Source organism: Misgurnus anguillicaudatus, chromosome 15 (assembly GCF_027580225.2).
Source record: "Misgurnus anguillicaudatus chromosome 15, ASM2758022v2, whole genome shotgun sequence".
NCBI classification, from domain to species: domain Eukaryota; kingdom Metazoa; phylum Chordata; class Actinopteri; order Cypriniformes; family Cobitidae; genus Misgurnus; species Misgurnus anguillicaudatus.
The window spans coordinates 35,600,506-35,613,763 of record NC_073351.2 but is presented as its reverse complement, the minus strand read 5'-3'; the positions used below and the strand labels follow the sequence as shown (position 1 = coordinate 35,613,763).

General features: G+C 38.5%; 1 protein-coding gene across 1 annotated transcript in view; it reads right to left on the bottom strand.

Moving 5' to 3' along the window:
- The window catches only part of otogl (otogelin-like), a 61,403-nt gene that overhangs the window by 36,457 nt on the left and 11,688 nt on the right, over positions 1-13,258 (bottom strand). The window contains exons 13-25 of the mRNA XM_073853887.1: positions 11,951-12,059; positions 10,993-11,039; positions 10,760-10,905; positions 10,557-10,683; positions 10,299-10,476; positions 9,926-10,050; positions 9,546-9,755; positions 7,526-7,691; positions 7,360-7,434; positions 7,088-7,131; positions 5,767-5,935; positions 5,562-5,675; positions 5,186-5,324 (exon numbers count right to left, since the gene is read on the bottom strand). Coding sequence (XP_073709988.1) covers positions 5,186-5,324; positions 5,562-5,675; positions 5,767-5,935; positions 7,088-7,131; positions 7,360-7,434; positions 7,526-7,691; positions 9,546-9,755; positions 9,926-10,050; positions 10,299-10,476; positions 10,557-10,683; positions 10,760-10,905; positions 10,993-11,039; positions 11,951-12,059 — 1,649 coding nt within the window. The remainder of the gene's footprint in view (positions 1-5,185; positions 5,325-5,561; positions 5,676-5,766; positions 5,936-7,087; positions 7,132-7,359; positions 7,435-7,525; positions 7,692-9,545; positions 9,756-9,925; positions 10,051-10,298; positions 10,477-10,556; positions 10,684-10,759; positions 10,906-10,992; positions 11,040-11,950; positions 12,060-13,258) is intronic.

Sequence of the window (13,258 nt, the reverse complement as noted above, 5' to 3'; positions counted from 1 at the left end):
CTAGGGGACCTGGAAAATGAGCCTATTTTCAAAAAAGTGGCGTGTCCCTGTAAAGGGGACATTTCACAAGACTTTTTTAATATGTCAAATAAATCGTTGGTGTCCCCAGAGTATATATATATGAAGTTCTAGCTCAAAATATTATTATATACATAATTTGTTATAGCATGTTAAAATTGCCACTTTGCCTTGCCTCAAGATTAAATAGAAAATGAAATGTCAAATCATCAATTTAATTAAATTTTTCGATTTGGCCGGAATGATGCTTCATCACGTTGAAAATGAAAAAAATTTATTTAATGTTTTAATTTTATTTTAGCATTAATTTTCAAATTTGGGACACATTTTGCAAAAATGTTTTGGGTGTGTCCTTTTAAATGCAAATGAGCTGAACTGTGCACTAAATGGCAGTGCCTGCCATGTACGGCTGTCACGATTATGAAATTTGGGTGACAGTTAATTGTCTAATTAATTGTGACGATTAATTGCCTGTTTAAGGACTTTGCCGATTATGACGATTAATTCCCTGTTTTATTGCTTTGACATTTAATTCTCATAATTTTTTTTCTCATTTGTTTGTTCCTTAAATAATTTTCACACATTGTTTTTATCATTTAAATTAAATATTTTGCAAGGTTTACCTGGCAATAAATATGAATACACATAAAACATATTTAAAAGTAATTATTTTATGAATATACTTTTTAAAAACTGAAAATTCAGGAACAAACAATAAAGTGTCTGAAAAATAACTGAAAATAAAAAGCAATAAATAAATAGTAAAATAGTAGCCTTAAATAGTAGCCGATCCTACTCAGGTCATATTAGTACTGGACCACATGTCTGTAGTGGCTGCAAAAAAATAAATTCCTTTCAGATCCTTAGGAATACCATCCTTTACTTCCCTAAATTTGGAATTGCTGTTTTGGAAATGTTTTACCTGGCAGTTCATACTGCTTATCAAAGTTTTGCAGCATTTCTTAAAAAGCTGTTTTTCCACTGTATTGAATGGCTATGCAATGTATCACTGTCAGTTAAGGAGCACCATCTGATACTGTCTCGTTTAAACAGGCGCTGCAGCTCCCCCTTATGTTTTTTAGAGAGATGTGCAATCATTGTGGTGATCTGAAATCATTGCGATGAGGTGAAACAGTCGCAATGAGACGATTATTTAATCATTGTGACAGCCCTAGTGCCGTGGTTGTATAGTGCAGATTAAGGGGCGGTATTATTATAATAAGATCCCCTTCTGACATCACAAAGGGAGCCAAATTTCAATGACCTAATTTTTCAAAGGCTTGCAGAGAATGGTTTACCAAAACTAAGTTACTGGGTTGATCTTTTTCTAATTTTCTAGGTTGACATGAAAAAGTCAGAATTTTATAAATTTCCCCTTTAATATTAAAATCTTATCAGCCTCTCGCCTTAGTCAAATGGGTTGGCAAGTATGGTCGGGTTGCGATTTTGGCGTTTTCTTGTGGTCTTGTGAATAGTATGCCATACAGACCCGTTTGCCACCGAACCTGCATTAACGACGACAGTGGGCCTTAGTCAAACGGGTCGGCATGTTTCATTTTCTTTTAAAGATCGGATGGGGACCCATAGATACCTTCGCATTGGGCCCCTAATTTGCTAAATCCTCAACTTTGGGTAACATACTAATGCCGCAATAGTTAGCCTGTCAGGAACCAAGCTAATTTAAACCACATCATTGTGTGACACTTGCATTACATGTGAACGGCCCCTACGCTAATAAGATTTTGTTTCTCTCCCTGTCTCGTCCTCAACCCCGAGGACAATGAGACAAACAAACCCAGTTCCGGTAAATGTGAAGGTCGGCACATCTCTGATCTACTGGCGGTCCTTCAACGTGATGCCCAGCTGATGCCTGACCAACGACCACCGGCCGAACCCGCTTAATCTCCTTATCCCTTTACATGTGTATATATATATATAGGGGGTTTTTCAACCCGGGGAGGCAGCCTTCTTGGGCTTAACTTAGCACCCTCTTCTATACGTTACTTTATTAATATGCTCGCTTATAATGTTGATTCATAGCTGCAGCAAATTTAGCTGCTTATGCTATCGTGTATTATGTTATGCTATCTGTCGATTTTCTGTGCTTTTCACTGCTTCTATTAATGTAAAGCTGGTTTGAAACAATTACCAATTAGGAAAAGCTCTATATAAATAAAATTGAATTGAATTAACTGTTAATGTTTGGTTAAAAAGCTGCGGTTGTCAGTCGGGAAAATTATCCGAAATTTACATCCCTAGTACGTAACCAAACCTAGTGCGCTTTGTTTAGTGTGTGTGCGTGCTTGCATGTGTGTGACTAAAGGCATTTCTTTTAGTGCCGATTGGAAAGGTCTGTCCCCTGGGTGGATCATTGGGCTCCTTAGAGAATCACTGGCCTTTAGGAGACAAGTCTATTCTTCTGTACCTTGAGCACGCACACACATATACACACACACACACACACACACACACACATGCACGCACACACAAACACACACACTTTCTCAGTCATTAAGGGCAGAAACAGGTAACATTGCGTGGGCTGATAGGGAACAGATTGCTCTTTGTTATGTGCGGCTCTTTGCTATGTTCCTGTGCTGGGACTGACATTAACTCTGGCTCCATTACCACAGTCGTGGTCTAATTAAAACTCCCTTCTGATTTTCCCAAGATTACAGGCGGTGGAAGCAGATCTCTTTTCCTGCTACTTTATCCGGCCTCGCTGAAGTCCACATAGTGTGAGGGTGCGCACAGACTCCTTTACTTATCTTAAAAATCCTGGGCTTGTAGGTGTGACGTTGGTGAAACACACTCTTTGTCAAAGTCAAGGCAGTAAGCGGATTTGCATTCGGTCATAAGATTTGCACACAAGGCTAGCGGTCAACACAACTATTTGGCAGTTTTACAAAAAGATACACTTAAACTCTTACACTTGAACTTAGCCTTTAACCAATAAAGTACTGAGGCAATATTACATATAATACCACACATGGCTCATGGTAGGGGTGAGTGGGGCACAAACTAACGCGGGGTTAATTGTATCACGGCTACTTTACATTTTTCTACAGGGCTTAATTGTGCAGCCCTTTCAAAAAAATATATTTATATGCATTGATGCGTAAAAAAAGGATGGTCAGATGAAGGATGATGGATGGATGAATGTGTGGATATCTATCTATTATAGACAGATATATAAACAATATCCACCTTTAGTATATAAGGGTGATTCTAACGAAAACTTGGTTTTAAAAATGTTGACCATGAAAATGTAAAAATTGCTTAAATTTACTTTTTTTCCCACCAGACATTGAAAAACAAAGTCTGGAGTAAATGGGAACATTAATTTAAAAACTTTTACTAATCATTTACCACTTTTTGTAACATAATTTAAAAAATTAGTCGTAAAAAATCTCATTACCGCAACAGTCAGAAAACATCAACACTGACATATTTTCAAAATGACATGACAAACCTGAAAGAACATAATTTGGAGATTCTGCACATGCATTTAAAATCAAAGTATTATGCTTCTATTAATTAAATTAACATTTAATAAGCATCTGTTGCGGTAATGATAATCAAAATGTCGTGTAAGCATTCTGACAAGACAATATTTCAAATTAACTGTAAAAAAAAATGATCTTACCTGGTAGCCATCTTGAAGTAACTGGTCCATGTGCTTGGTCACTCAAAATCAAACTTTATTAAAATTCTGTATGTGTGTTTAAACTGTTCTCAAAAAGTGTTGCGGAGGATGAGAACATCAGGCATGGACACATCATTTTACTAATTTTTCTTCATTATTATTATACATGAATATTCAGTAAATACTTTTTCTGTCATCTAAAGTAGTCTAGCAAAACATCCACTTATTTTTTTTTCTTAATATTTTTGTGTCAATATGATTAAATTACAACATAACGCATGTTCAAACACAGCGGGACACATTCCGGTAATGAGAATTTCAGCAGAAAATGAGATAAAATTTACAATTATAAATTCTTATGTTGAAATCACACATTGTGCAAGGTAGAACATAGTATTGTGTTAATTCTGATGCTTTTTAATGTTACTATATTACACATTTTAAAGCTAAAATCATTAGTGCCGTGGTGTTTCAATGGTTTCGTGAGAATCACCCATAAACAGAATTTGATTTAATTATTTGGGTTTAAACAAAATTTTCTAGCAGGTGTAACAATAAACCCTCTGTTTGTTACAATGAAGCCCACCTATGGGGTAACGTTTGCACTCCTGTCACTTTGGTGTAATTGTACGATAACGGTAGATCCCACAAACAAACTTTAAGTGTTCATCTGTAGCAGAGATGTGTGTGCCGATTGTGTAAATTTTCATTACCGCAACGTGTCCATGACATGGCAATTCTTTGAAATGGAAATTATAAATGGAAATTTATAATTAAAAAATCTAAAAAGTAAAAAGTTTCAGTGCATGTTATACTATAAACATTTCTATCCTCCGCAACAATTTTCAATCATTGTTTAAGCCCTCAAGGAACTAACATTTTCAACAACAACAACAAAAAATTGTTGGAAGAGACATGATTGACTGTGACACTCAAGATGGCTGCCAGTTTTTATTTTTTCTCTCCAGACAAAAGTTAAAATTTTGTTTGTAAAATTGGCTTCAATGGCTTTTTTAAAAAAAATCTGATGCTGGACACCTTTAAAGCCTGGATTTCATGAGAATCACCTTTATGTGTTCCCTGGGATTGACCCCATGACCTTTTGCGTTGCAAACACTATTGGTCCTCCTAGTTGTCAATCAGGGGTGTTGCGCAATGACATTTTTTAAAAATGTGGAGAAGGCGGTTCTTTTCTAAAATTCAAGAAAATTCTCCGCCACACCTTTAAAAGTAACGTAGGCATTACTTTCTATGAAAAGTAACTAAGTAACCCAATAAGTTTCTTTTTTGGGGAGTAACTTAATACTGTAATGCATTACTTTTAAAAGTAACTTTCCCCAACACTGGTTGTGACAGTGGTCTATCAATTGAGCTACACTCAAGGACCGCTACATATTGAAATACCAATGCCAACAACATTAAACTAGCCTTATATTGAATGATTTATTAGCCTGGCCTATATATATATATATTGTATTTTAGGCAGTGTTTTAGTTTACCACACACAGACTCATGAAGTACCTTCACAAGGAAGACTTGGCAGTCGCTGACGTAATCATATTCCAGACCATCAAATGTATGATAATGACGGTCGCTGTATATGGTACACACTGCTGGACATGGTGAATATGTGCAGTTAAAAAAGCCACGGTGACACACACTGGAAAGTAAAAGAGAAATCACATGTCAACATCACAGATTTTCCTCATAATCTCACAAAAACATTTGATCAGGTTTAAGCTTGAATGCTTTATTGGGAATGTAACTTAATATTAAAAATATCAAGGTTATATTTTCACAAAATTTCTTTACATCATGTAAGATGGTTTTATGTAGACATTTTCTGGTTTTTGCATATACAAATTCATAATCCCTGCAGCTCTCTATACAGACTCACCAGCGGTAACAAGGGGTGTCCACCGATTCTCCCGGCAGGTACTCCAGACCGAGCCATGCACATGGGCAGTTTTCTGGGTAATAACAGTCTCCATTATGAACAACTTGCCCTGCACGGTGTAAGATAACATCCTTTAGTGTCAATGGACAAGAATACTTCTCAAAACATTCGTTTGAAATGTAAAGAAGAACGCAGATACCCTGCAGGACATCCACATCCTGGTACACACGGGGTCATGGGAGGGCAGGTCAGGTTCAGCATCAGGTTACGACAGGTACGTTCACAGGCCACGCCCACACCTGAGGGTCCCGATCCACTCTGACCCCTGCAGCTGTAATACACTTTGCTATTGGGACAATCTCCTCTCTCAGGCTCTGAATGAAGATAAAAGGTGGATGAGGAGAGAGAATAGATATAACATAGACAGAGATAACTAGATGCTTGCTAGAGAAGTGTTTTCCAGCAACCAATATTAAAGTGTTCGGAGTAGTTTTATACGCGGTTGCTAGGGTGATCCTTATGGTAGGTGACGTCCCGAGAAGAATATATAATATTTGCTTTTAATGCCCTCTCAGATTAGATTAACCATCAGCATATGAGGTGTATGGTAGAAATGGACTAAACTTTTAGGGGTGCTTTCCTGGACAGGATTAGTTTAAGCCAGGACCAGACTATAGTCAACAGAAATCAGTATAATGTATTTTGATGAAAAAGACAAAAGCAATTGAAAATGTAGCATACATCAGACAATTGTACATAATCAACTGCATGATTGTATATCAAAACATTTGCAGTTTGCATTTGCTTTTATGTTGAGCACAACTGACTTAAACGAAGTATTAATTTCTGATCAAAGAAATGCTCAAAAGTGACTGAGAAAAACTGTAAACTAGCAAAAGTAGATTCGAGGACACCTTAAGTGCACCTGTGCCATGCGCTTCCGACCATGGGCTCTGTGTGTGTGTGTGTGTGTGTGTGTGTGTGTGTGTGTGTGTGTGTGTGTGTGTGTGTGTGTGTGTGTGTGTGTGTGTGTGTGTGTGTACCTGGTAATTATCACGTTGTGGGGACCAATTGTCCCCACAAAGATAGGAATACAAGTGTTTTTATGACCTTGTGGGGACAATTTGATGTCCCCATGAGGAAACAAGCTTATAAATCAAACAGAATGATGTTTCTTGAAAATGTGAAGTAGTAGAAGGGTTTCTGTGATGGTTGGGGTTAGAGAATGGGGTAGGTAAGGGGAATAGAATATACAGTTTGTACAGTATAAAATGCATTACGTCTATGGAATGTCCCCACAAAACATGGAAACCAGAATGTGTGTGTGTGTGTGTGTGTGTGTGTGTGTGTGTGTGTGTGTGTGTGTGTGTGCGCGCGTGCGTGTGTGTATCGTTGTTTAAGATCTATCCAGCCTTTACTTTGTTCAAAGCTTTGACTCTAAGGAATGTACGCTTGACCCTGCTAGATGTTCATCTAGAGGACACAGAGGTGAATGAGAATGAAGGGTAAAATAAAGTTTACTGTACCTCTCTCCTCAGGCACACACTCCATACGACCGTTTCTACAGAGACTGAGAAGAAATCACACATAACAGTACATTACTATTAACATTATATTAGTATTAGCAAGAAGTATATCACTCATTTGGTGGGCTGTGATGTAAACTAAAACCCTTTGACTGTAAAAAAAAGGACAAGCCCTTCAATATGCAATAAAAGATGAGAGAAGTGCAATGGTCAAACCATTTGATGTTTTTTTTAAGTTGCATATTAAAGTGCAGTTTTCTACACACACTTACCATGGACCTGAGGAACTGAAAGAAACTTCTCCAGGCTGAAACACTGAACCCATTAAATAACAGTGACACTGGGAGCTGAAGAAACCAAAAGACATGTCATTGTATATGCTAGGATTGTTAATCTGTGCAATCTGGTTGTGCTGTTGTTTGGTGTATTTAGACGTACAGTAACACACAGCGTTGTCGAGCGTGATCGTAGAGCGTTCCCTCCATACAGCTGCATCCTTCAGCACAGTCACCATCACACACTTCTGCTGAACTAATTGATTGACATGTTCTCCCACATGCTGATGTGCACGGGTGATACATCATACCTCCTAAACACACCATACCTACACACACCACATAACTTCTTAAATATATTTATAATATTCATTCTTCACGATTTAACTTTTGATTGGTGTAGATGAATGAATGATGAATGGATGGATGGATAGATGAATGGATGAATCGATTTATATATGGATATATGGATAAACAGACAGATGGATGGATGGATGGATGAATAGATTTATAGATGTATATATGGATGAACAGACAGATGGATGGATGAATAAATGGATGGGTAGGCTGATGGATAGATAAATGGATTAATATCTACAAGGATGGATGGATGGATGGATGGATGAATAAATTGGTAGATGAATGGATGGGTAAATGGATGGATGGATGGATGGATGGGTGGATATCTACATGGATGGATGGATAAATAGGTAGATGGATGGATAAATAGGTAGATGAATGGATGGGTAAATGGATGGATGGATGGCTCGTTGGATGGATGGGTAGATATCTTCATGGATGGATGGATAAATAGGTAGATGGATGGATAAATAGGTAGATGAATTCATGGTTAAATGGATGGATGGATGGCTAGTTGGATGGATGGGTGGATATCTACATGAATGGGTGGATAAATAGGTAGATGGATGGATACATGGATGGATGGATAGTTATCTACATGGATTGATGGATAAATTGGTAGATGGATGAATGGATGGATGGATGAATAAATATCTACATGGATTAATTGATAAATTGGTAGATGGGTGGATGGGTAGTTGGATAAATGGATGGATGGATTGATATCTACATGGATGAATGGATGGATGAATAAATAGGTAGATTGATGGATGGGTAAATGGATACATGAATGGGTGGATGGATGGATGAATAAATAGGTAGGTGGAGGGATTTGTAAATGGATGGATGGATGGATGGATGGATGGATGGACGGATTAATTGATATCTACATGGATGGATGAATAAATAGGTAGATGGATGGATGGGTAAATGGATACATGGATGGGTGGGTGAATGGATGGATGGATGAATTTATATCTACATGGATGAATGGATGGATGAATAAATAGGTAGATAGATGGGTAAATGGATACATAGATGGTGGATAGATGGATGGATGGATGGATGAATAAATAGGTAGATGGAGAGATGGGAAAATGGATGGATGGATGGACGAATTGATATCTACATGGATGGATGGATAAATAAATAGGTAGATGGTTGGATGGGTAAATGGATACATGGATGGGTGGGTGGATGGATGAATGAATAAATAGGTAGATTGAGAGATAGGTAAATGGATATATGGATGGATGGATCGATGGATATCTACATAGATGGATGGATGGATAGATGAATAAAAAGGTAAATGGATGGATTGGTAAATATCTACATGGATAGATGGAAAAATAGGTAGATGGATGGATCGATGGATAGATAGAGGGGTAGATGGATACATGGATGGATGGATGGATGAATTGATATCTACAGGGATGGATAAATAGGTAGATGGATGGATGGGTAGATGGATGGATGGATATTTACATGGACAGATGGATAAATAGGTAGATGGATAGATAGATGGGTAGATGGATACATGGATGAATTGATATCTACCATGGATGGATAAATGGGTAGAGGAATGGATGGGTAGATGGATGGATCTCTAGTTTGTTGGATGGATTGATATCTACATGGATAGATGGATTGATGGATTGATTGAAATCTACATGGATGGATGGATGGAATGATAAATATGCAGATGGATGGATGGGCAGATGAATGCATAAAGATATGAAATGATTAATAAAGAGCTATAGATGAACAGAAGACAGGATAGAAGCTAAATGCTGAATATATAAAGGTATGAATAATTAACAAACCGCAGTCAGAGACGTGTGCTCTGAAGTTAATATTGATGTTGTGTTTGGTGCAGATGTAGGAGTAATGCGACAGCGCGGTACAGAGACATCGACTGCCACATCTGCAGGCCTGATAGCGACACTGTTGGTGATACACGCCTGGACTCACATAGACGTGACACGGAGCAAACACTTCCTCCAACAGCACATCACACTGCGCCGCATGAAACACTGAAACATACGATTCAAAATCATACATCTGTTTAACTGCAGAGATGAAGAGAGATTGTAATTGGCTTCAATTGTACTGGTTTATCTGATGTTATCTTCATATGGATTTACCACCTACAGCAACTGTACGGTAATATCAGTTGTTATTATTATAAAGGCTACACGAGTACCATTTTGCTGGTTCATTTCACAGGGGTCGATTATGGGAATGTTGACTGGACTCATGCACGCTGAAGACACTTTCCAAGCATTGACATGGAGCTGTGGTGTTCCTTCAATCATTCCAGCAGGAGAACTAGAGGGCAAAAACAAATCACATATTTTTTGGCCTTTCTACAACTTTATTGGATAGTGAAGAAAGAATACAAAATCAAGTTGGGTAAGGACCACAAAGCAGGACTTAAACTTGGCTCACCCAAAGCGCTGTTGTGCAATATGTCAATGCATAGCCTATTTGGCGATTGGCACTGACATAATTGAATAACATTTTTGAGAGATAATTCAAATGTTTTGCATAAGAAATTAGATTTTTTTTTGACTTACAGAAAGTCATCACGTAAATTGCCATTCAGAGTTCCACAGAGGCCGAGCGTCGAGCCCGTCCAGGTGCTGTCTAGCTGCAGGTAGAGCCGTCCACCCTGACAATCATACTGCAACCTTAGACCAAACACAGACCGCAGGCTGACAAACAGAGACGTCAATCTGCGCACTTTCACCGTGTCTAACAAACACAAACACAGAAAAGTGAAAGTTAGGTAATGAATACTGTAAAGATAACATAACAAAGAGTCTAAATCTCACCATCAGAGTAAGGCAGATTAACGGTCATACTGGCCCCGATAACAACTTCTCCTTCTCTGGTAAGAGTAACCTGCCTGCCAATGTCTTCATCCACCACCAGAGTCACCGAATGAATGCAAGAATGTTCCTGAGACAGACAAATGAGACATCAAACACACACAAACATCTCTGCTGGGACACATTCTCATGCACGAACCTCGTACCTCTCCACAGCCTGTGTACTGCAGTGTGACGGTAAACTTGGTGTTGCCGCGCGATTTCACCAACACGTACTGGCAAGAGCCGGTGTGCATGAAGATTCGTCCATCGAATGTGGTCACATGTGTGTCACCCATCACCATGCACTCCGCTGAGGGTTACGAAAATTCAATGGCAAAACATAAATGCTTATGAAACTTATACAAAAGTACATAGGGTATAAAATAGTGGATATTACCAGTGCAGTTGTTTTCGGTACAGTTCCACACCCCTCCCATACAGACACTGAAAATTGAAAATTACAATTAGAAACTGATCGCTCGAGTCTCCTTTCATGTGCATTGCATGGAAAAGATGTACTGTAAGTGAAAATGGACTGAAACTGTTAGTGCATAACATTCCTCTGCCATTTATGTTTGCATGGATAAAAAAGACATACAAGCTTGGAATTTGGGGAATAATGTCTGCTAAATGTAAATACAACAAGTAGAAGATGGACGTAGAGTCGTGACATCACCCATTGGTTTCTGAAGATCGTTTTTGAAGCTTAAAGTAGGCGGTGCCTGTCATCGCCATCTTGGCCGCGCGTCACTGTGCATCACTCATGGATAACCGAAAATGGTTAAAGAGGCGGGACGTGGGTGAAACTGAGGTGGCTGGTTGCTGAAACCACACCTGCCTTGCTCGACAGTAGTGACAGCAGTGGCAGTTCACCTGTCACTCAAGTGGCCACGCCCTTAATTATGTAGAGCTTAATATAATTTAAACGGATGAGTTACAAAAAAATTCACACCCTTCACAGTTGTCATGAAGGACAAAATTAGCTATACAGACCAAAAAAAAAATTATACCAGGCTGTAAACATATTATTTTCTACTGTAAAGTTGGCCATTTTAACATGGGGGTCTATGGGAATGGACTCCCTTTTGGAGCTTCTAGCAGCCAGTCAATAAATTGCATTTTAAGTCACTTCCATATTGGCGATTGAGAGATCAGAAGGTTGCCCCCTGGTACACTCTTAAAAATAAAGGTGCAATACGATGCCATAGACGAACCATTTTTGGCTGTATGGTTTCATGAAGAACATTTAACATCCGAAGAACCTTTTCTTTTTTTAAGAGTGTAAAAGACAAAGCTTAAGATTTTTTGCATAAATTCCCTTAAGACAAATTGTGAAACGGTGAAATGTTTCTTACCAGACGCTGCAGCCTTGCTCCACTACATGACCCAGAGGATAAGCTGTACCATGGTACACACAAGGACACTGAGATATTGCTATACAGGTGCCGTTCTGCAGGATCAGACCTGATAGAGACAAAGAGACAATCTTAAATGTTCAACAGAAATACTATTTGATATCATGGGTATGTATGTTGGTGGAACAAGACCCACCCACTTTTTAAGACCAATGATATTGGACCCACTCACATTTTCTCTAATTTAGCAAATTTGTCTGTTCACTTTTCAGAACGCCATCAGTCAAATCCATTCCATTTGATGAATGCCCTAATAAATTAAACACTGTTCCACGGTTTAGCTTCAGCCTTGACTTCCACGCTGCTGCTTCCACAAATCCTTTCCACTTGACTCATTCAGAGACCATATAATTTAAACTCATTTGCATGGTTTCATGCATTTTATTAGAAGGTACAGATTTTTACCTTCTTAAGTAGCCAATGTGTGTTATCTCCCTGGGTTCGAACCCATAGATATGTATAAAGGCTAGATGTGTTACGGCAGAGTCTAATGTCATCACCTGGCGGCCATCTTACCACAGGGCGCTCCCTCACTCGTAGCATTGTGTTTTAATGATGCATGTACTTTTAAATTACTATAACTTGCTAAATTTTCTACCAATTTTCAAATGGTTTGGTTTCTAACAAAGGTTATTACGTAGCTATAATTCTGGATGCTTAAATTTTTTTTGTTTAAGTATACAGTGTCATAGGTACATCTTTGACGTTTATAATAAACCAAACCGTTTGAAAATCAGTAGAAAATTAAGCAAGTTATGGTCATTTAAAAGTACATGCATCAATAAAACTCAATGCTACGAGTGAGCAAGGGCCCTGTGGTAAGATGGCCACCAAATGCAGACGTTCCACTCAATTGGCCAGCAGCATGGGCGAGACATCTAGTCTTTATACATATCTATGTTCGAACCCATGACCTTTTGCGCTGCTAATGCAATGCTCTACCCTTAAGCTATACAGAAACAGGAACATTTTCCTGCTGCGCTCCTGCAACCCATGGTAAACAAAGCTTTTAGGCTATAAAAGCAATTGTTTAATTAAAAGGCACTGAAATACTTAAGCAATATCGCTCGAGTAGGAGTGTGATATAGCTCTATATCATCACGGCTGTGATTAGGCCAGAGGCAGTCACAGCCGTGATGATATGGAGCTGTGTCGCACGACTCCGAGAGCGATATTGCTTTTATACAACAGTTCGACGGCACACGTTTGAAAAACGAAAACTAGAAAACAACAACAGAGTTATTTTAA